This window comes from Cherax quadricarinatus, chromosome 50 (genome assembly GCF_038502225.1).
Source record: "Cherax quadricarinatus isolate ZL_2023a chromosome 50, ASM3850222v1, whole genome shotgun sequence".
Classification (NCBI taxonomy): domain Eukaryota; kingdom Metazoa; phylum Arthropoda; class Malacostraca; order Decapoda; family Parastacidae; genus Cherax; species Cherax quadricarinatus.
Window position 1 is genome coordinate 29615482 of NC_091341.1, and position 26675 is coordinate 29642156.

The following is a 26675-nucleotide window of genomic DNA, read 5'->3' on the forward strand; positions in this document are numbered from 1 at the left end:
ACGCAAGCAGGACTGACGATACAAGGAATGCCTGTGTACAACATCGCAATTCACACAACCATTTAATTAACTACAGAAACTCAAGACTTATAGCCACAGAAGACAACACTCAATACCGAAGAATCCTGGAATCATCGCTTATCTCTATAACCAACAATTTCAACCAGAACAACGGCTTCTATAACTTAGCTGAACCACTCGCCAAGAAACTTCTTCATCGCTATCCCACATAAGAACATAGAACACTGCAGAAGGTCTACTCACAACTTGTCCAATACCCCTGCCAAGTAACCCAAGACTCTAAAACCCCACCCGGTAGATCATCAGATGCAGCATTCTCCACCTGACCTCAACATTCTGAACCTGACTATAAATACTCACGTACCTTCCACCCCAGGTAGATCTGTTTGTGACTTGAAAAAGCCCACTGTGTAGGCGAAACGTTGTCAATAAAGGATCACATTAAACTGTATATGTGTTTGTTTCCAGGTTCCCATCGTAGGATGGGAAGCACTTTACACGAAGTGTCAGCACTGCTTGCTGCACCTAGGATGATCGAGCTTCAGGATGGGTATAAGGCTTTTATTCACTTACCTTTCGGTCTGTTTCTATTATCTTTTTTTCGTCAAAGAATTTTGTTCAATAAGATTACATCTAGTCTCCCTGAACCCAGTAATGCAGCACTCTTTAAAAAACCGGCATCCCCTCAGACACTCCTCAGAGTCAGAAATTGCTATCGCATGACGCCGGAATCCGAGACGAAGGTTCTACATGTGCCTTTGAGTACCTTAGACCCTTGAATGGCGTGGACTGTTACTTAGTTTTCTTTCTCAGTCTAATGTCAATTCAATGACCGTCCTTACATTCAAGGGGAGAGCTATTTAAAACTATTTGTTAAAAGACTTCTACATATAAATAATGCAACTAACGTTGAATACGCGGCCCATTAATACGAGACAACACAGCTCCCAAAAACACCAATAGAGAGAATAGACAAATATAAATGACAGTATGCTAGCACCTGCATCTTTTCAGCCAACAATGCAGGCTCACATTTCCACCGACATTTCACTTTCAGTTCATGTCGAGAAATGGTTGGCATCCTCCATGGCCATACAACCAGGCAACCCCGAATGTTCGCTACACATACAACTAGGCTTCCCCGAGTGTTCGCTACACATACAACTAGGCAATCCCGAGTGTTCGCTACACATACAACCAGGCTTCCCCGAGTGTTCGCTACACATACAACCAGGCAACCCCGAGTGTTCGCTACACATACAACCAGGCTTCCCCGAGTGTTCGCTACACATACAACTAGGCAACCCCGAGTGTTAGCTACACATACAACCAGGCTTCCCCGAGTGTTCGCTACACATACAACTAGGCAACCCCGAGTGTTCGCTACACATAAAACCAGGTTTCCCCGAGTGTTCGCTACACATACAACTAGGCAACCCCGAGTGTTCGCTACACATACAACTAGGCAACCCCGAGTGTTTGCTACACATACAACCAGGTTTCCCCGAGTGTTCGCTACACATACAACCAGGCAACCCCGAGTGTTCGCTACACATACAACTAGGCAACCCCGAGTGTTCGCTACACATACAACTAGGCAACCCCGAGTGTTCGCCACACATACAACCAGGTTTCCCCGAGTGTTCGCTACACATACAACTAGGCAACCCCGAGTGTTCACTACACATACAACCAGGTTTCCCCGAGTGTTCGCTACACATACAACTAGGCAAACCCGAGTGTTCGCTACACATACAACCAGGTTTCCCCGAGTGTTCGCTACACATACAACTAGGCAACCCCGAGTGTTCGCTACACATACAACCAGGTTTCCCCGAGTGTTCGCTACACATACAACCAGGTTTCCCCGAGTGTTCGCTACACATACAACTAGGCAACCCCGAGTGTTCGCTACACATACAACTAGGCAACCCCGAGTGTTCGCTACACATACAACCAGGTTTCCCCGAGTGTTCGCTACACATACAACTAGGCAACCCCGAGTGTTCGCTACACATACAACCAGGTTTCCCCGAGTGTTCGCTACACATACAACTAGGCAACCCCGAGTGTTCGCTACACATACAACTAGGCAACCCCGAGTGTTCGCTACACATACAACTAGGCAACCCCGAGTGTTCGCTACACATACAACTAGGCAACCCCGAGTGTTCGCTACACATACAACCAGGCAACCCCGAGTGTTCGCTACACATACAACTAGGCAACCCCGAGTGTTCGCTACACATACAACTAGGCAACCCCAAGTGTTCGCTACACATACAACCAGGCAACCCCGAGTGTTCGCTACACATACAACTAGGCAACCCCGAGTGCTCGCTACACATGCAACCAGGTTTCCCCGAGTGTTCTCTACACATACAACTAGGCAACCCCGAGTGTTCGCTACACATACAACTAGGCAACCCCGAGTGTTCGCTACACATACAACCAGGCAACCCCGAGTGATCGCTACACATACAACTAGGCAACCCCGAGTGTTCGCTACACATGCAACTAGGCAACCCCGAGTGTTCGCTACACATACAACTAGGCAACCCCGAGTGTTCGCTACACATACAACCAGGCAACCCCGAGTGTTCGCTACACATACAACCAGGCAACCCCGAGTGTTCGCTACACATACAACCAGGCAACCCCGAGTGTTCGCTACACATACAACTAGGCAACCCCGAGTGTTCGCTACACATACAACCAGGCAACCCCGAGTGTTCGCTACACATACAACTAGGCAACCCCGAGTGTTCGCTACACATACAACCAAGCAACCCCGAGTGTTAGCTACACATACAACCAGGTTTCCCATAGTGTTCGCTACACATACAACCACGCAACCCCGAGTGTTTGCTACACATACAACCAGGCAACCCCGAGTGTTCGCTACACATACAACTAGGCAACCCCGAGTGTTCGCTACACATACAATCAGGCAACCCCGAGTGTTCGCTACACATACAACCAGGTTTCCCCGAGTGTTCGCTACACATACAACTAGGCAACCCCGAGTGTTCACTACACATACAACCAGGTTTCCCCGAGTGTTCGCTACACATACAACTAGGCAACCCCGAGTTTTCGCTACACATACAACCAGGCAACCCCGAGTTTTCGCTACACATACAACCAGGTTTCCCCGAGTGTTCGCTACACATACAACCAGGCAACCCCGAGTGTTCGCTACACATACAACCAGGCAACCCCGAGTGTTCGCTACACATACAACTAGGCAACCCCGAGAGTTCGCTATACATACAACCAGGCAACCCCGAGTGTTCGCTACACATACAACTAGGCAACCCCGAGTGTTCGCTACACATACAACCAGGCAACCCCGAGTGTTCGCTACACATACAACCAGGTTTTCCCGAGTGTTCGCTACACATACAACCAGGCAACCCCGAGTGTTCGCTACACATACAACCAGGTTTCCCCGAGTGTTCGCTACACATACAACTAGGCAACCCCGAGTGTTCACTACACATACAACCAGGTTTCCCCGAGTGTTCGCTACACATACAACTAGGCAACCCCGAGTGTTCGCTACACATACAACCAGGTTTCCCCGAGTGTTCGCTACACATACAACCAGGTTTCCCAGAGTGTTCACTACACATACAACCAGGTTTCCCCGAGTGTTCGCTACACATACAACTAGGCAACCCCTAGTGTTCGCTACACATACAACCAGGTTTCCCCGAGTGTTCGCTACACATACAACCAGGTTTCCCCGAGTGTTCACTACACATACAACCAGGTTTCCCCGAGTGTTCGCTACACATACAACTAGGCAACCCCGAGTGTTCACTACACATACAACCAGGTTTCCCCGAGTGTTCGCTACACATACAACTAGGCAACCCCGAGTGTTCGCTACACATACAACCAGGTTTCCCCGAGTGTTCGCTACACATACAACCAGGTTTCCCCGAGTGTTCGCTACACATACAACTAGGCAACGCCGAGTGTTCGCTACACATACAACCAGGTTTCCCCGAGTGTTCGCTACACATACAACTAGGCAACCCCGAGTGTTCGCTACACATACAACTAGGCAAACCCGAGTGTTCGCTACACATACAACTAGGCAACCCCGAGTGTTCGCTACACATACAACTAGGCAACCCCGAGTGTTCGCTACACATACAACTAGGCAACCCCGAGTGTTCCCTACACATACAACCAGGTTTCCCCGAGTGTTCGCTACACATACAACTAGGCAACCCCGAGTGTTCGCTACACATACAACTAGGCAACCCCGAGTGTTCGCTACACATACAACCAGGTTTCCCCGACTGTTCGCTACACATACAACCAGGCAAACCCGAGTGTTCGCTACACATACAACCAGGTTTCCCCGAGTGTTCGCTACACATACAACTAGGCAACCCCGAGTGTTCGCTACACATACAACTAGGCAACCCCGCGTGTTCGCTACACATACAACCAGGTTTCCCCGAGTGTTCGCTACACATACAACTAGGCAACCCCGAGTGTTCGCTACACATACAACCAGGTTTCCCCGAGTGTTCGCTACACATACAACTAGGCAACCCCGAGTGTTCGCTACACATACAACAAGGCAACCCCGAGTGTTCGCTACACATACAACTAGGCAACCCCGAGTGTTCGCTACACATACTACTAGGCAACCCCGAGTGTTCGCTACACATACAACTAGGCAACCCCGAGTGTTCGCTACACATACAACTAGGCAACCCCGAGTGTTCGCTACACATACAACCAGGCAACCCCGAGTGTTCGCTACACATACAACCAGGCAACCCCAGGTGTTCGCTACACATACAACTAGGCAACCCCGAGTGTTCGCTACACGTACAACCAGGCAACCCCGAGTGATCGCTACACATACAACCAGGCAACCCCGAGTGTTCGCTACACATACAACTAGGCAACCCGGAGTGTTCGCTACACATACAACCAGGCAACCCCGAGTGTCCGCTACACATACAACTAGGCAACCCCGAGTGTTCGCTACACATACAACCAGGCAACCCCGAGTGTTCGCTACACATAGAGCCAGGCAACCCCGAGTGTTCGCTACACATACAACTAGGCAACCCCGAGTGTTCGCTACACATACAACAAGGCAACCCCGAGTGTTCGCTACACATACAACCAGGCAACCCCGAGTGTTCGCTACACATACAACCAGGCAACCCCGAGTGTTCGCTACACATACAACCACGCAACCCCGAGTGTTCGCTACACATACAACCAGGCAACCCCGAGTGTTCGCTACACATACAACTAGGCAACCCCGAGTGTTCGCTACACATACAACCAGGCAACCCAGAGTGTTCGCTACACATACAACCAGGCTACCCCGAGTGTTCGCTACACATACAACCAGGCAACCCCGAGTGTTCGCTACACATACAACTAGGCAACCCCGAGTGTTCGCTTCACATACAACCAGGCAACCCCGAGTGTTCGCTACACATACAACCAGGTTTCCCCGAGTGTTCGCTACACATAGAACTAGGCAACCCCGAGTGTTCGCTACACATACAACTTGGCATCCCCGAGTGTTCGCTACACATACAACTAGGCAACCCCGAGTGTTCGCTACACATACAACTAGGCAACCCCGAGTGTTCGCTACACATACAACTTGGCAACCCCGAGTGTTCGCTACACATACAACCAGGCAACCCCGAGTGTTCGCTACACATACAACCAGGTTTCCCCGAGTGTTCGCTACACATACAACCAGGCAACCCCGAGTGTTCGCTACACATGCAACTAGGCAACCCCGAGTGTTCGCTACACATACAACCAGGCAACCCCGAGTGTTCGCTACACATACAACCAGGTGTCCCCGAGTGTTCGCTACACATACAACCAGTCAACCCCGAGTGTTCGCTACACATACAACTAGGCAACCCCGAGTGTTCGCTACACATACAACCAGGCAACCCCGAGTGTTCGCTACACATAAAACCAGGCAACCCCTAGTGTTCGCTACACATGCAACTAGGCAACCCCGAGTGTTCGCTACACATACAACTTGGCAACCCCGAGTGTTCGCTACACATACAACCAGGCAACCCCGAGTGTTCGCTACACATACAACCAGGTTTCCCCGAGTGTTCGCTACACATACAACCAGGCAACCCCGAGTGTTCGCTACACATGCAACTAGGCAACCCCGAGTGTTCGCTACACATACAACCAGGCAACCCCGAGTGTTCGCTACACATACAACCAGGTGTCCCCGAGTGTTCGCTACACATACAACCAGTCAACCCCGAGTGTTCGCTACACATACAACTAGGCAACCCCGAGTGTTCGCTACACATACAACCAGGCAACCCCCGAGTGTTCGCTACACATGCAACTAGGCAACCCCGAGTGTTCGCTACACATACAACCAGGCAACCCCGAGTGTTCGCTACACATACAACCATGTTTCCCCGAGTGTTCGCTACACATACAACCAGGCAACCCCGAGTGTTCGCTACACATACAACCAGGCAACCCCGAGTGTTCGCTACACATACAACTAGGCAACCCCGAGTGTTCGCTACACATACAACTAGGCAACCCCGAGTGTTCGCTACACATACAACTAGGCAACCCCGAGTGTTCGCTACACATACAACCAGGTTTCCCCGAGTGTTCGCTACACATATAACTAGGCAACCCCGAGTGTTCGCTACACATACAACTTGGCATCCCCGAGTGTTCGCTACACATACAACTAGGCAACCCCGAGTGTTCGCTACACATACAACTAGGCAACCCCGAGTGTTCGCTACACATACAACTTGGCAACCCCGAGTGTTCACTACACATACAACCAGGCAACCCCGAGTGTTCGCTACACATACAACCAGGTTTCCCCGAGTGTTCGCTACACATACAACCAGGCAACCCCGAGTGTTCGCTACACATGCAACTAGGCAACCCCGAGTGTTCGCTACACATACAACCAGGCAACCCCGAGTGTTCGCTACACATACAACCAGGTGTCCCCGAGTGTTCGCTACACATACAACCAGTCAACCCCGAGTGTTCGCTACACATACAACTAGGCAACCCCGAGTGTTCGCTACACATACAACCAGGCAACCCCGAGTGTTCGCTACACATAAAACCAGGCAACCCCTAGTGTTCGCTACACATGCAACTAGGCAACCCCGAGTGTTCGCTACACATACAACTTGGCAACCCCGAGTGTTCGCTACACATACAACCAGGCAACCCCGAGTGTTCGCTACACATACAACCAGGTTTCCCCGAGTGTTCGCTACACATACAACCAGGTTTCCCCGAGTGTTCGCTACACATACAACCAGGCAACCCCGAGTGTTCGCTACACATACAACCAGGCAACCCCGAGTGTTCGCTACACATACAACTAGGCAACCCCGAGTGTTCGCTACACATACAACCAGGCAACCCCGAGTGTTCGCTACACATACAACCAGGTTTCCCCAAGTGTTCGCTACACATACAACTAGGCAACCCCGAGTGTTCGCTACACATACAACTATGCAACCCCGAGTGTTCGCTACACATACAACCAGGCAACCCCGAGTGTTCGCTACACATACAACCAGGTTTCCCCGAGTGTTCGCTACACATACAACCAGGCAACCCCGAGTGTTCGCTACACATACAACCAAGCAACCCCGAGTGTTCGCTACACATACAACTAGGCAACCCCGAGTGTTCGCTACACATACAACCAGGTTTCCCCGAGTGTTCGCTACACATACAACTAGGCAACCCCGAGTGTTCGCTACACATACAACCAGGTTTCCCCGAGTGTTCGCTACACATACAACTAGGCAACCCCGAGTGTTCGCTACACATACAACTAGGCAACCCCGAGTGTTCGCTACACATACTACAAGGGAACCCCGATTGTTCGCTACACATACAACTAGGCAACCCCGAGTGTTCGCTACACATACAACCAGGTTTCCCCGAGTGTTCGCTACACATACAACTAGGCAACCCGAGTGTTCGCTACACATACAACCAGGTTTCCCCGAGCGTTCGCTACACATACAACTAGGCAACCCCGAGTGTTCACTACACATACAACCAGGTTTCCCCGAATGTTAGCTACACATACAACTAGGCAACCCCGAGTGTTCGCTACACATACAACCAGGTTTCCCCGAGTGTTCGCTACATATACAACTAGGCAACCCCGAGTGTTCGCTACACATACAACTAGGCAACCCCGAGTGTTCGCTACACATACAACCAGGTTTCCCCGAGTGTTCGCTACACATACAACTAGGCAACCCCGAGTGTTCGCTACACATACAACCAGGCAACCCCGAGTGTTCGCTACACATACAACTAGGCAACCCCGAGTGTTCGCTACACATACAACCAGGCAACCCCGAGTGTTCGCTACACATACAACTAGGCAACCCCGAGTGTTCGCTACACATACAACCAGGTTTCCCCGAGTGTTCGCTACACATACAACTAGGCAACCCCGAGTGTTCGCTACACATACAACTAGGCAACCCCGAGTTTTCGCTACACATACAACCAGGTTTCCCCGAGTGTTCGCTACACATACAACTAGGCAACCCCGAGTGTTCGCTACACATACAACCAGGCAACCCCGAGTGTTCGCTACACATACAACCAGGTTTCCCCGAGTGTTCGCTACACATACAACTAGGAAACCCCGAGTGTTCGCTACACATACAACTAGGCAACCCCGAGTGTTCGCTACACATACAACCAGGCAACCCCGAGTGTTCGCTACACATACAACCAGGTTTCCCCGAGTGTTCGCTACACATACAACTAGGCAACCCCGAGTGTTCGCTACACATACAACTAGGCAACCCCGAGTGTTCGCTACACATACAACCAGGCAACCCCGAGTGTTCGCTACACATACAACCAGGTTTCCCCGAGTGTTCGCTACACATACAACTAAGCAACCCCGAGTGTTCGCTACACATACAACTAGGCAACCCCGAGTGTTCGCTACACATACAACCAGGTTTCCCCGAGTGTTCGCTACACATACAACTAGGCAACCCCGAGTGTTCGCTACACATACAACTAGGCAACCCCGAGTGTTCGCTACACATACAACTAGGCAACCCCGATTACATTCGAAGAAGAACAAATTGGTTCTTCTTGGTTTGTACTTGGTTCACAGGAGTAAAGATGTCTATCAACACGTGCATTTTGGTTTCTCTTATATAACAAAAAATTACCTCTTCAGTTTCGCTTCAGTGTTGTGTTTCTTACTGAATTTTTTGAAATAGTTTTTTGGTTGTAAATGTCTTAATTTCGCATTTTTATTAAGATTATTAATATATTAGACTCCATGACAGCCTGTGAAGGCCTTTTCTTATTTCCATTAGATTTTTATTGCTAAGATAAAACTGCCATACTGTAGCAACACTGAGGTACAGAGGACTCTGGTTATGTTGCACTGTACACTGATATTATCGCAACACTGAGGTACAGAGGACTCTGGTTATGTCGCACTGTACACTGATATTATCGCAACACTGAGGTACAGAGGACTCTGGTTATGTCGCACTGTACACTGATATTATCGCAACACTGAGGTACAGAGGACTCTGGTTATGTCGCACTCTACACTGATATTATCGCAACACTGAGGTACAGAGGACTCTGGTTATGTCGCACTCTACAGTGATATTATCGCAACACTAAGGTACAGAGGACTCTGGTTATGTCGCACTGATACTATAGCAACACTGAGGTACAGAGGACTCTGGTTATGTCGCACTCTACACTGATACTATAGCAACACTGAGGTACAGAGGACTCTGGTTATGTCGCACTGTACACTGATATTATCGCAACACTGAGGTACAGAGGACTCTGGTTATGTCGCACTGTACACTGATATTATCGCAACACTGAGGTACAGAGGACTCTGGTTATGTTGCACTGTACACTGATATTATCGCAACACTGAGGTACAGAGGACTCTGGTTATGTCGCACTCTACACTGATATTATCGCAACACTGAGGTACAGAGGACTCTGGTTATGTCGCACTGTACACTGATATTATCGCAACACTGAGGTACAGAGGACTCTGGTTATGTCGCACTCTACACTGATATTATCGCAACACTGAGGTACAGAGGACTCTGGTTATGTCGCACTCTACACTGATATTATCGCAACACTGAGGTACAGAGGACTCTGGTTATGTCGCACTGTACACTGATATTATCGCAACACTGAGGTACAGAGGACTCTGGTTATGTCGCACTGATACTATAGCAACACTGAGGTACAGAGGACACTGGTTATGTCGCACTGATACTATAGCAACACTGAGGTACAGAGGACTCTGGTTATGTCGCACTGATACTATAGCAACACTAAGGTACAGAGGACTCTGGTTATGTCGCACTGATACTATAGCAACACTAAGGTACAGAGGACTCTGGTTATGTCGCACTGATACTATAGCAACACTGAGGTACAGAGGACTCTGGTTATGTCGCACTGATACTATAGCAACACTGGGGTACAGAGGACTCTGGTTATGTCGCACTGATACTATAGCAACACTGAGATACAGAGGACTCTGGTTATGTCGCACTGATACTATAGCAACACTGAGGTACAGAGGACTCTGGTTATGTCGCACTGATACTATAGCAACACTGAGATACAGAGGACTCTGGTTATGTCGCACTGATACTATAGCAACACTGAGGTACAGAGGACTCTGGTTATGTCGCACTGATACTATAGCAACACTAAGGTACAGAGGACTCTGGTTATGTCGCACTGATACTATAGCAACACTGAGATACAGAGGACTCTGGTTATGTCGCACTGATACTATAGCAACACTGAGGTACAGAGGACTCTGGTTATGTAATGAGGGATACATAGACAGACTTACGTCTAGCTTTACATAATTTTTTTCTTACTAATTACTAAGAATAGAATATTTATTAAGGTATAAAACAAAGACTAAGTCACTTTTTAAATTATTCAGTATTGCTATTTATTAGATATTCTATCAAGGGAACCTTGATAGAATATCATTTTTCCACTGTAATCTACTTTGTCCATAATTACTATTGCATTTGTTTTGACTGTTTCGTAAGGTGAAGTCCAGGATCTTTACTTAATTGTATAATTTAACAAATCTTTGAGGACACTTGTATAGGTCTTAGGAAAGCTCTGTATAAAAGTTGCAGCCTTTGTATAACATCTGTGGGTACTGTATAACGACTGGGGGACCTTGTATAACAGCTGGAGGTCCTATATAACGACTTAGACTCTGTGTAACAACTGGTAGCCCTGTATAACAGCTGGGACTTTGTATAAAAGTTGTGGGCCCTGTATAACAGCTGAGGAACTGTATGACAACTGGGACGCTGTATAGTAGCTTTCAGCCCTGTATGAGTGTTCTGCACTCGGAATAGAAAGCAATAAATATTACGTATATATTGCTTTTTTATATAATTTTATATTACTGATTTTTTCGTTAATAGCTAAAACGGAAATTTCATGCTTTAAATTGCTGCTATTCGACTAATTAGTTTATATACTTAGGTAGGATGTAACGACTACACCTCTCATTGTGCTTATTGGTAGAGATTTTGATTGGGTGCCGACCCTGGTAACTATCTGCTCGCTTATATCACAGTTCGTGCTACGCTCAACCTGGTACGAGTCACCTGACGAGGTATCTGCAGGACCTACTTGTTTTTCTCGCTGTTCCTGGTGGTGGTAACCCCTCCATCTCTGCTTTGTCTGGGAGAGTGCTGTTCTCAACTCGTGCTATTTAGATTCCAGGATCGAATCCTGGAATGGTTGCCATTGTCAAGAGAATGCCTTCCACCTGAACAAAATAATGAAAAAATGAGTAATGGATAACTTGAGGAATTATAACTAAGATAATTTTCTAAGGATTTTAATTAAAATTAAGTAAAAGAAAATTGGCCGCTGTGGTTCCAGTATGATGCTGAGACAGGAGTATAATGTGTCCAGGATTGTCTTCTGTGATTTTTTAAAAGAAATGGTGTTGGTTATCCTGGGTGGCGGTGTTCGTCCAGTGTTCTGGAAATCCTGTTTATACCTAGTTGCAACACCACACTTCAGATTTCAAAGAGATGAGGAGTCGTTATGTCCTAATATGTCCCGTTGACAGGGATCTTGCTCTAGTAGCTAAGGTCTCCCCTGGTTGACCAGGCCAACAGCAGAGCTTATAATAAAAACACAATAGTGGTTACATAAGGGTTAATAAGTATAACATTGAAGAAAGACAAAGGGTGGTATTCTGCTTCAATGCCATTACTGGTAACCGGGTAAATCAGTAACAAAGAATAGAAATACTCCTGGTAGATCACCGTACCTGATCAGAAGAGTGGAGGTGAAGTGATTCTTCAAGCTTCAACCCACAAGAGGTAATATTAATACTACCAGGAGTAGAAATTAAAGAAAATCAGACCCTAGGAAACTGAAGTTTAGCCTCGGCCCGCTAGATGGTAGTGCGAGTAGTGACACGCTAATGGTTCCAAGTAGTCTGAACAATAATAACCCCCCATTTTAACGACTTTTCCCTCATATAGAGTATTTCTTCTTTGGTCAGCTGGGACACTCATATCTCTGTTTACAGAGCATTATTTAGTCTTAGTGATAGTTGACGTTTTCAGAGGTTGTGTCGTGGAGACACTATAGCTCTGGTGCCGAGTTCAACTTTTGTCCTACATTTGTTCTGGCATCTACGTACTGTCGTAGTCATAAAAATAATAAGAGTTAAGCCTATTCAGAGAGGACTTGGTGATGGTCCCCAGTTACGGTCTTTCTTCCCCTTGATTCCTTGGCTGATGCTGTGCTGGTCAATGCTGTTCTGAGCATTACTCCTGTTTTGTGAATAGGTCGACATATTTTTCAAGCAAACTGTTTGATTGCCTCAACGGTCCGGAAGTTTAAGGACTTGTTGGCAGTCACATTATAGGTTGAGTCAATCTGACCACATACCAGTCACACAAACACACACACTTACCCTTACTCTCGTACTTGTAAGCACAGCTCATCATAGCAACGTACCAGACAGTACATATTAATAGTACACTATCTTACCAAATGTGTCCATAGTACCATAGGATTATGTTCAGAATAAATATGATATATATGTATACTAAGTTATACTCCAAGAGCTGTGTAGGCACTTATCTCCTTAATTACTCAAGTTACATTAACTGTAATTACTACCAACTTTCATTTACTTTGCATTCATTCCCTTGCAATCCATAAGCGCTATTAGGAAGCCACTAATTTTATGGGATAATTGAACTTGAAAATGTTCTAATAATATTTAACGAAACCAGAAATAGGTTAGATGCTCGAGAAATATCAATAACTTGACCTTCTAGTTTACTCTGGGGATGTCTTCACTTAGATGCTGCAATTTGTAATACAGATATAACAGTTGTGGCCTCTGCATGATAGATAGGGCACTGTATTAAAGCTGTGGACTCTGTATAGTAACTGGGGGCCCTGTGCAACAGCTGGGAATTCTTCATAGAAGTTGGGCCCCCTTTATAACAGCTGGGTCCCCTAAGAAACAGCTAGGGGTCTGTATGATATAACAGTTGTGGGCCCTGCTGATAGTTGGGGTACTGTATAACAGTTGTAGGCTCTCTATATTATCTGGGGCCCTCTGTAACAGCTGAGAGATCTATATAAAAAATGGGCCCCCCCCCTGTATAACAGCTAAGACTCCCTTTATCAGAGCTGGGCCCCTTGTAAAAAGCTAGGGGCCTGTATAATACATGGGGTCCATGTATAACAGTTTGAGCTCTGTGTAACAGTTGGGGGCCCTGTATGATAGCTCGGGGTTCAGGATAATATCTTGGACTTTAAATATGAACTGAAAATCCTGGGACTTTTATAATATCTGGGGACTTTTATAATATCTGGGGATTTTTATATTATCTGGGTACTTTTATAATATCTGGGGATTTTTATATTATCTGGGGACTTTTATAATATCTGGGGACTTTTATAATATCTGGGGACTTTTATAATATCTGGGGACTTTTATATTATCCGGGGACTTTTATAATATCTGGGGATTTTTATATTATCTGGGGACTTTTATAATATCTGGGACTTTTATATTATCCGGGGACTTTTATAATATCTGGGGACTTTTATATTATCCGGGGACTTTTATAATATCTGGGGACTTTTATAATATCTGGGGACTTTTATAATATCTGGGGACTTTTATAATATCTGGGACTTTTATAATATCTGGGACTTTTATATTATCTGGGGACTTTTATAATATCTGGGGACTTTTATATTATCTGGGGACTTTTATATTATCCGGGGACTTTTATAATATCTAGGACTTTTATAATTTCTGGGGACTTTTATAATATCTGGGGACTTTTATATTATCTGGGGACTTTTATATTATCTGGGGACTTTTATAATATCTGGGGACTTTTATATTATCCGGGGACTTTTATAATATCTGGGACTTTTATATTATCTGGGGACTTTTATAATATCTGGGGACTTTTATATTATCTGGGGACTTTTATAATATCTGGGGACTTTTATAATATCTGGGACTTTTATATTATCCGGGGACTTTTATAATATCTGGGGACTTTTATAATATCTGGGGACTTTTATAATATCTGGGGACTTTTATAATATCTGGGGACTTTTATATTATCTGGGGACTTTTATATTATCTGGGGACTTTTATATTATCTGGGGACTTTTATAATATCTGGGGACTTTTATATTATCTGGGGACTTTCTTATTATCTGGGGACTTTTATAATATCTGGGGACTATTATCCGGGGACATACAATATCTGGGGCTTTTATATTATCTGGGGACTTTTATAATATCTGGGGACTTTTATAATATCTGGGGACTTTTATAATATCTGGGGACTTTTATATTATCTGGGGACTTTTATAATATCTGGGGACATTTATATTATCCGGGGACTTTTATAATATCTGGTGACTTTTATAATATCTGGGACTTTTATATTATCTGGGGACTTTTATATTATCTGGGGACTTTTATATTATCTGGGGACTTTTATAATATCTGGGGACTTTTATATTATCCGGGGACTTTTATAATATCTGGGGACTTTTATATTATCTGGGAACTTTTATAATATCTGGGGACTTTTATATTATCCGGGGACTTTTATAATATCTGGGGATTTTTATATCTGGGGATTTTTATAATATCTGGGACTTTTATATTATCTGGGGACTTTTATAATATCTGGGGACTTTTATATTATCTGGGGACTTTTATAATATCTGGGGACTTTTATATTATCCGGTGACTTTTATAATATCTGGGGACTTTTATATTATCTGGGGACTTTTATAATATCTGGGGACTTTCATAATATCTGGGACTTTTATATTATCCGGGGACTTTTATAATATCTGGGGACTTTTATAATATCTGGGACTTTTATATTATATGGGGACTTTTATAATATCTGGGGACTTTTATATTATCTGGGGACTTTTATATTATCTGGGGACTTTTATAATATCTGGGGACTTTTATAATATCTGCGGACTTTTATATTATCCGGGGACTTTTATAATATCTGGGAACTTTTATAATATCTGGGGACTTTTATAATATCTGGGGACTTTTATAATATCCGGGGACTTTTACAATATCTGGGGACTTTTATATTATCCGGGGACTTTTATAATATCTGGGGACTTTTATAATATCTGGTGACTTTTATAATATCTGGGGACTTTTATATTATCTGGAGACTTTTATAATATCTGGGGACTTTTATAATATCTGGGGACTTTTATAATATCTGGGGACTTTTATAATATCCGGGGACTTTTACAATATCTGGGGACTTTTATATTATCCGGGGACTTTTATAATATCTGGGGACTTTTATAATATCTGGGGACTTTTATAATATCTGGGGACTTTTATATTATCTGGAGACTTTTATAATATCTGGGGACTTTTATATTATCCGGGGACTTTTATATTATCTGGGGACTTTTATATTATCTGGGGACTTTTATAATATCTGGGGACTTTTATATTATCCGGGGACTTTTATAATATCTGGGGACTTTTATATTATCTGGGAACTTTTATAATATCTGGGGACTTTTATATTATCCGGGGACTTTTATAATATCTGGGGATTTTTATATCTGGGGACTTTTATAATATCTGGGACTTTTATATTATCTGGGGACTTTTATAATATCTGGGGACTTTTATATTATCTGGGGACTTTTATAATATCTGGGGACTTTTATATTATCCGGTGACTTTTATAATATCTGGGGACTTTTATATTATCTGGGGACTTTTATAATATCTGGGGACTTTCATAATATCTGGGACTTTTATATTATCCGGGGACTTTTATAATATCTGGGGACTTTTATAATATCTGGGACTTTTATATTATATGGGGACTTTTATAATATCTGGGGACTTTTATATTATCTGGGGACTTTTATATTATCTGGGGACTTTTATAATATCTGGGGACTTTTATAATATCTGCGGACTTTTATATTATCCGGGGACTTTTATAATATCTGGGAACTTTTATAATATCTGGGGACTTTTATAATATCTGGGGACTTTTATAATATCTGGGGACTTTTATATTATCCGGGGACTTTTATAATATCTGGGGACTTTTATAATATCTGGGACTTTTATAATTTCTGGGTACTTTTATAATATCTGGGGACTTTTATAATATCTGGGGACTTTTATAATATCTGGGGACTTTTATAATATCTGGGTACTTTTATAATATCTGGGGACTTTTATGATATCTGGGGACTTTTATATTATCTGGGGACTTTTATATTATCTGGGGACTTTTATAATATCTGGGGACTTTTATATTATCTGGGGACTTTTATAATATTTGGGGACTTTTATATTATCTGAGAACTTTTATAATATCTGGGGACTTTTATATTATCTGGGGACTTTTATAATATCTGGGGACTTTCATAATATCTTGGACTTTTATATTATCTGGGGACTTTTATAATATCTGGGGACTTTTATATTATCTGGGGACTTTCTTATTATCTGGGGACTTTTATAATATCTGGGACTTTTATATTATATGGGGACTTTTATAATATCTGGGGACTTTTATATTATCTGGGGACTTTTATATTATCTGGGGACTTTTATAATATCTGGGGACTTTTATAATATCTGCGGACTTTTATATTATCCGGGGACTTTTATAATATCTGGGAACTTTTATAATATCTGGGGACTTTTATAATATCTGGGGACTTTTATAATATCTGGGGACTTTTATAATATCTGGGGACTTTTATAATATCTGGGGACTTTTATAATTTCTGGGTACTTTTATAATATCTGGGGACTTTTATAATATCTGGGGAGTTTTATAATATCTGGGGACTTTTATAATATCTGGGGACTTTTATAATATCTGGGGACTTTTATAATATCTGGGGACTTTTATAATATCTGGGGACTTTTATAATATCTGGGGACTTTTATAATATCTGGGGACTTTTATATTATCCGGGGACTTTTATAATATCTGGGGACTTTTATATTATCTGGGGACTTTTATATTATCTGGGGACTTTTATAATATCTGGGGACTTTTATATTATCTGGGGACTTTTATAATATTTGAGGACTTTTATATTATCTGGGGACTTTTATAATATCTGGGGACTTTTATAATATCTGGGACTTTTATATTATCCGGGGACTTTTATAATATCTGGGGACTTTTATATTATCTGGGGACTTTTATATTATCTGGGGACTTTTATAATATTTGGGGACTTTTATATTATCTGGGGACTTTTATATTATCTGGGGACTTTTATAATATCTGGGGACTTTTATATTATCTGGGGACTTTTATAATATCAGGGGACTTTTATAATATCTGGGACTTTTATATTATCCGGGGACTTTTATAATATCTGGGGACTTTTATAATATCTGGGACTTTTATATTATCTGGGGACTTTTATAATATCTGGGGACTTTTATATTATCTGGGGACTTTTATAATATCTGGGGACTTTTATATTATCCGGGGACTTTTATAATATCTGGGAACTTTTATAATATCTGGGGACTTTTATAATATCTGGGGACTTTTATAATATCTGGGGACTTTTATATTATCCGGGGACTTTTATAATATCTGGGGACTTTTATAATATCTGGGGACTTTTATAATATCTGGGACTTTTATATTTTCTGGGTACTTTTATAGTATCTGGGGACTTTTATAATATCTGGAGACTTTTATAATATCTGGGGACTTTTATAATATCTGGGGACTTTTATAATATCTGGGGACTTTTATAATATCTGGGGACTTTTATATTACCCGGGTACTTTTATAATATCTGGGGACTTTTATAATATCTGGGACTTTTATATTATCTGGGGACTTTTATATTATCTGCGGACTTTTGTAATATCTGGGGACTTTTATATTATCTGGGGACTTTTATAATATTTGGGGACTTTTATAATATCTGGGGACTTTTATATTATCTGAGAACTTTTATAATATCTGGGGACTTTTATATTATCTGGGGACTTTTATAATATCTGGGGACTTTTATAATATCTGGGGGACTTACATAACATCTGGGAACTTGTATAACATCTGGAGACCTTTGCAACATCTGGGAACCTGTGCAACATCTGGGGACTTGTGCAATATTTGGGGACCTGTGTAACATCTGGGGACTTGTTTTACATATGGGGAACTGTATTGAGCTAGATTCAATTTGACTGCAGAGGCCTTGAATAATAGCTATAACACTGTATAGTACTAGCTGGGGTACCGTATATAATATCTGGGGCACCGTATAATAGCTGGGGCTCCGTATAATAGCTGGGGCACCGTATAACAGCTGGGGATATATGTAAGTTAACAGTTGGGGAACATTGTAACAGGTGGGGGGAGGCATTTGGAAACAGATGAGGCCCCCCTACAACAATAGTGTTTTTTTTAATAATGGTTGTATAACTCATGTAGTTATGCATTTTTTACAGAATTATAGATGCTGAAAAAAATGTGAGTTCTGTTTACCAGTTGAAGAAACTGCAGCTGGAGCCCTGTATGATGGATGGGCTTTGTTTAATAATTGTGCTCATTGATTAAGAGTTGGGGGCCTTGTTTAACACCTTAAGCTCTGGGTAAAAGTTACGACCTTGTGTGACAACAACGGCAGCCTTTATATCCATAATAAAGCTATGAATAACAGAGCTCTGTTAGATGATCGAGAAACCAGTTTAACTTCTCTCTTCTTAAGATTAACGAAGCTCTGTAAGGTAATCTTTGGTCTTGGTATAGTACCGTTGGTTCCGTAGACAGCAAAGAGTCCCTAATACAATAGAGATTATTCTGACAAAGGGTGAATTTATAAGATATGTTAAAGTCTGGGTTCCGAACCCTGGGGAAGAGTGACACCCATTGCGATGGTAGTTTCCTTTTTTTAATACAGACAGAGGTGGCGCTGATGTATGACGCGGTGCAGCTCTTCGCTAAGGCCCTCGACGACCTAGATCGCTCCCACCACATTAAAGTCACACCGCTAGACTGTGACGCAGACATCACCTGGATGCACGGCAACTCCCTCATCAACTATATCAAGTGGGTGAGTACCTATTACAGTTTAATATTAAGCATAAACTAAAAACCAATTTTGTGTTCAGAGGAACTACCTAAGAACTAATATTTTGCACTAATAAGTAATTGTTAAAAATTATGTGACATTTCATACATTATTTAAGACTTGATTATGCAGAGTATTTTGGGCATACTGAAGCTAGAACTTCCTGATGTTGATCATTGGTAATGTTGACTTAAAGGAGGTACCGACGTTATTTAACATTTAGCATAGAATTTTTTTTAGTAATTATGTAACGAGACTGAGGTTACATAATTAACTCACGCTACGTAACCGTCAGGAAATAAGCAGGATCGGTATCCATACCTGTATTGTCTCTGTAAATTTACTAACCCAACTCCTTTGCTTGCCTCTTTTTAGGTCAGATTTTTTTTTACTTTAGAGAAACCGCTTGTCCTGTGAATTTAACCCCCTTTTTCCCAAATATTTCAACCTATATTTGACTTTAAATATTGTCTGAGCGTAGGTAATGCAATAATGAGCTGGCTTTCAGAAAGTGTCCCATCACTTCAATATATTCTCTGCATTTTTGAAAACCTATTTATTTTAAATATTAATTTAGCCAACAGAAAAACTGATTCTAGAAATCAGACTGATATTTGCTTCTGAAATTATATTTTCGTATTTTCAGACACATTATAGGCAGGTTGCTTCAGTTTTCGATTTTTAGCAATACACGTAAAGCTCCAACAGTCCCGAAAACTCCCTACCAACTTACTGATCCTTCAAGTTTACTTTTCCTACCAGTGTACGTTGCTCCTTTACTCCACCTGCATCAGTGTTAGTTGTCAAATACACTTACCCACACTAGTTACCACTTTCTCTTCTTCCCATCTCCACACAAATTCCTCCATCTTAGGAGATCACTGACCCTTCTCTCTACCTCTTCCTTTCTTGGCAGCTGTTCATATCTCTCTGTTCTCTGCTCCATATCCTTCTTCTATCTCTTGCACTGCTCTACTCGGTACCTCACGAAATGCAGAATCTTCAGAGCCTTTATCAGCTTTTATTGAGACAGGCACCCCCTCTCCCCTTCCTTTCCTTCCCTTTCTTCCCTCCCCTTCCTTCCCTCCCTCGATTATCTTGACATACTCACCTTTTCAACTCACCGCTCCAATTTCTGTCTTACATCTTCCTTCTATTGTTACCTACAAATCTCTCATTACTAATTTACTGCTGCCATCCCACAGAGTCTTAGCAAGTCGTCTCAGCTCAGAGCATCCACCATTGTTATTTGATACCACAGTATTACTAATCATTAATAGCGGACATAATACAATGGAATATTAGAAGATACCGGGGGAATCAGGAATCACTACATATATTGATCTTCCGGATTTTCCTTATATGTATTTAAAGAATAAAACGTTACAATACCGTGACTGGAACAATACACAAATAATCCTCACTTAGGATACTAGAGCTTATAACAACGTTTCGGTAAGAAGCTTTCCTCACCTCTCTACCTCTAAATATATTAAAGACCGGTAACCTACTCTTTTTCTGTATACTCTCCTTTAGTGCTCGACTTTGATCAGTAGTAAATAATCTTCATGATAGTGTTCATTGCAATCTTCTCATTAATTCCTCATTCTTACACCCAACTTCCTCAACACTCCCAGTGTTAGTATGAGTGAGTAAATTCGATGCTTTATACACTCTGAACCTCTTTTCCTGGTGTTCCTCCACATTCTTCCTCTGAAGACGAGTTGCTCTAAATCTTTACCAGCTCTGTTCTTTCTCTGCAGTAACGACTGCAATTCCTTGAAGATCATGTAAACATTGCCAAATTTGTGTTCACTGTGGTCCTCACTGTGAGTTTCAAAGGCGTTATATCAACCTGTTACCGTTATAACAGAAGAAAGAACTGTTTCATAGCTTCCAGTCAGACGAGAATATATGCACAAAATGAACTAGTTGGTCAGCTTACGTGTCCATGTTCCTACACATACTACTGTGTCCGCAATCTGAAAAAAAAGCGAAAGTTGGTTAGCAAGTATTCTGTAGACCCGGCTGCTCTTCCTTCAGTTGTTTGCAAGAGATTTGCAGACGTTTTGAAGCTGTCATAGCAATTAGGCAACATCTTGCAAGTTATTCCTGGTGCTACATCTCGCCTCATTCCTTCACTTTAAACTCAAGACAACATTAATTTCTCTTGTATTTTACCTCTCACAGTAAAACACACTCTTGACACACCGTGAACTCACTTCAGTACCAGAGGAGGACTGGCCATAAGGGCATTTGGGCAATGCCCTATGAGCCCCTGGGCTGGGTAAAAAAAAAGGTGAAAAAAAAGTCACGAGAAGCTAAAGTCACAGCCGCTGCACGAAGACTGAAACGAAAATGGAAAACGCCTTAACTGAGCACTGAAAACACATGTCTGGCCCCCAGCAGTTATTGAGGTGACTTATGCCCGAGCCGGTTTTAAGACCCAGTTAGTACTATCAGTGTACTATCAGTGTACTAACAGAAGCTGGGCATAATGACATGTCCATATGCTATAACACACACTCAGCTGGTATTCCAAATACATCTTATCAATCGCGTTTAGTTCTGTGGAGTTCTGTCTCTACAATCGAGAACTGTTGTCCTTCCTTTTCAGCAGCCACGTACTTTGGGCCCATCACTCTTATTAGTACAATTTGTTAGTGGAACACTTGGTTAACAGTGTTTAATATGGTATTTAGAATCCTGGAATTCTCTCTACCCTAATCAATTTGCTTTTTGAAAGACCCATTCTGCCATCAATTCCTTAATCTGCTTAGAACTGGGATCGAATCATTCATGTCCTTCAGATATTTTAAATAACATGGATCCGAACCAATGACTTGAAAGGATCAACTCTTTGAAGTATGCTTAAGTCACATGCCCCTAAGGATAAAAAAGAGAAGTAAACTGTAAAGACAGAAATGGTCCCTCTACAGACGAAAGAGAAGAGTCATTGAGTTTCTCAAGGAGGCTATATTATCTAAAATACGGAAGGAACCACTGACTGGGGAAATAGAAAATATTGAGCATAGGTTAAATGAGAGTAAAACAGAGTAAACAACAAAAGAGCAAAAATCTAGTGTGAAGGACTTGGGAGTGATAATGTCAGAGGATCTTACCTTCATGGATAACTGCAGTGTCATTATTACATTTGCGAGGATTATGAAAGGATGTATAGTGAGAACTTACAAAACAAGGGATGTTGTACCAATGATCATTGTCTTGAAGTCACACTTCACTGTAGGTTTGAGCACTGCTACACACTAACAGCCGCAATCAAAACAAGTGAAACTGCAGATCTAGAGTATATATAGAGAGCCTTCACTGTATGTATGTTTTCAAACATCTTAATTACTGGGAATACTTTAAGTCCCTTGTCCTGTACTCACTGAAATGCATGCGAGAAAGATACACACCTGGAAAATCATAGAGCGACTGGTCCCAAACTTGCACAGAGAAATCAATCCTTACGAAAACAAAAGACTCGGCAGGCAGTGCAACATTCCCCCAATGAAAAATATGGATGCCTTGAGCACATTAACAGAAAACACAATAACCATCCAAGGACTAACTGTTCATCAGCCTCCTATCATACATAAAGGGGATTACCAATAGACCCCTGGCTGTCTTCAAGAGGGAACTGGATATATACCTTAAGTCAGTGCCCAATCGGCCGAGCTGTGGTTCATACGTTGGAGTGCGTAAGACCATCATTAATAGTTTTATTGATCAGGACTTAATCCACCTTGAGGTTTAGTCGAGGATTGGGCCGCAGAGGCATTTGCACTCGCAACAACCTTCAGGAAGACATGTACACAATGAAATCCAACACGATTGTTAAAATACAACATGATTGTTAAAATACAACATGATTGTTAAAATACAACATGATTGTTAAAATACAACATGATTGTTAAAATACAACATGATTGTTAAAATACAACATGATTGTTAAAATACAACATGATTGTTAAAATACAACATGGTTGTTAAAATACAACCTGATTGCTAAAATACAACATGATTGTTAAAATACAACATGATTGTTAAAATACAACATGATTGTTAAAATACAACATAATTGTTAAAATACAACATGGTTGTAAAAATACAACATGATTGTTAAAATACAACATGATTGTTAAAATACAACATAATTGTTAAAATACAACATGATTGTTAAAATGCAACATGATTGTTAAAATACAACATGGTTGTAAAAATACAACATGATTGTTAAAATACAACATGATTGTTAAAATACAACATAATTGTTAAAATACAACATGGTTGTTAAAATACAACATGATTGTTAAAATACAACATGATTGTTAAAATACAACATGATTGTTAAAATACAACATGGTTGTTAAAATACAACATGATTGTTAAAATACAACATGACTGTTAAAATACAACATAATTGTTAAAATACAACATGGTTGTTAAAATACAACATGATTGTTAAAATACAACATGGTTGTTAAAATACAACATGGTTGTTAAAATACAACATGATTGTTAAAATACAACATGGTTGTTAAAATACAACATGATTGTTAAAATGCAACATGGTTGTTAAAATACAACATGGTTGTTAAAATACAACATGATTGTTAAAATACAACATGGTTGTTAAAATACAACATGATTGTTAAAATACAACATGATTGTTAAAATACAACATGATTGTTAAAATACAACATGGTTGTTAAAATACAACATGGTTGTTAAAATACAACATGGTTGTTAAAATACAACATGGTTGTTAAAATACAACCTGATTGCTAAAATACAATAAGATTGTTAAAATACAACATGATTGTTAAAATACAACATGATTGTTAAAATACAACAAGATTGTTAAAATACAATAAGATTGTTAAAATACAACAAGTAAATGTACTTTAACATACGCTAATAATTGTACTTACAGTACTTGTATTGTTCTCCATTAATAAACAGTATAGTGACCTCACCAGAGTTACATAGTGACCTCACCAGAGTAACATAGTGACCTCACCAGAGTAACATAGTGACCTCACCAGAGTAACATAGTGACCTCACCAGAGTTACGTAGTGACCTCACCAGAGTTACATAGTGACCACACCAGAGTAACATAGTGACCTCACCAGAGTTACATAGTGATCTCACCAGAGTTACATAGTGACCTCACCAGAGTAACATAGTGACCTCACCAGAGTAACATAGTGACCTCACCAGAGTAACATAGTGACCTCACCAGAGTAACATAGTGACCTCACCAGAGTAACATAGTGACCTCACCAGAGTAACATAGTGACCACACCAGAGTAACATAGTGACCTCACCAGAGTAACATAGTGACCTCACCAGAGTAACATAGTGACCTCACCAGAGTTACATAGTGACCTCGTCAGAGTTACATAGTGACCACACCAGAGTTACATAGTGACCACACCAGAGTAACATAGTGACCACACCAGAGTAACATAGTGACCACACCAGAGTTACATAGTGACCTCACCAGAGTTACATAGTGACCTCACCAGAGTAACATAGTGACCTCACCAGAGTAACATAGTGACCTCACCAGAGTAACATAGTGACCTCACCAGAGTAACATAGTGACCACACCAGAGTTACATAGTGACCACACCAGAGTAACATAGTGACCACACCAGAGTTACATAGTGACCTCACCAGAGTAACATAGTGACCTCACCAGAGTAACATAGTGACCTCACCAGAGTAACATAGTGACCTCACCAGAGTTACATAGTGACCACACCAGAGTAACATAGTGACCACACCAGAGTTACATAGTGACCTCACCAGAGTTACATAGTGACCTCACCAGAGTTACATAGTGACCTCACCAGAGTTACATAGTGACCACACCAGAGTAACATAGTGACCACACCAGAGTTACATAGTGACCTCACCAGAGTGACATAGTGACCTCACCAGAGTTACATAGTGACCACACCAGAGTAACATAGTGACCACACCAGAGTAACATAGTGACCACACCAGAGTTACATAGTGACCTCGTCAGAGTTACATAGTGACCACACCAGAGTAACATAGTGACCACACCAGAGTAACATAGTGACCACACCAGAGTAACATAGTGACCACACCAGAGTTACATAGTGACCTCACCAGAGTTACATAGTGACCACACCAGAGTAACACAGTGACCACACCAGAGCAACATAGTGACCACACCAGAGTAACATAGTGACCACACTAGAGTAACATAGTGACCACACCAGAGTTACATAGTGACCACACCAGAGTTACATAGTGACCACACCAGAGTTACATAGTGACCACACCAGAGTTACATAGTGACCACACCAGAGTAACATAGTGACCACACCAGAGTAACACAGTGACCACACCAGAGTAACATAGTGACCACACTAGAGTAACATAGTGACTACACCTAATGAATATAAATACTTCAAAGTAACATAATGATAATCTGAACAATACAGTGACTACCACAACTTTACGTTACATTGAACAATATGATGACTACAGCTGAACAATGTAGTGACAATCTCAACTACATAGTGACTACCTAAATATTGATGACACCTGAACGTCATGTCTACATCTGAACTATCATGAATGAGAGACCTGCAGACTCTCGGTATCTCCAGACAGCAGCTTCATCAATTTAATACTGAGTAATTAAAAAGAAAACTTATTTATATAGGGAATCTGGTGAGGTTATTGTGGTTAGACTGACTTGCAGTGTAGTAGTAGTAGTGGTCAGGATGACCTGCAGTGTAGTAGTAGTAGTAGTGGTCAGCATTACCTGCAGTGTAGTAGTAGTAGTAGTGGTCAGGATGATCTGCAGTGTAGTAGTAGTAGTAGTAGTGGTCAGGATGACCTGCAGTGTAGTAGTAGTGGTCAG

At 41.8% G+C, this 26675-nt stretch overlaps 1 protein-coding gene across 1 annotated transcript in view; it reads left to right on the top strand.

Moving 5' to 3' along the window:
- LOC128695338 (glutamate receptor ionotropic, kainate 2-like) overlaps positions 1-26675 on the top strand; it is a 286847-nt gene that overhangs the window by 114809 nt on the left and 145363 nt on the right. Inside the window, exon 8 of the mRNA XM_070095365.1 lies at positions 19594-19746. Coding sequence (XP_069951466.1) covers positions 19594-19746 — 153 coding nt within the window. The remainder of the gene's footprint in view (positions 1-19593; positions 19747-26675) is intronic.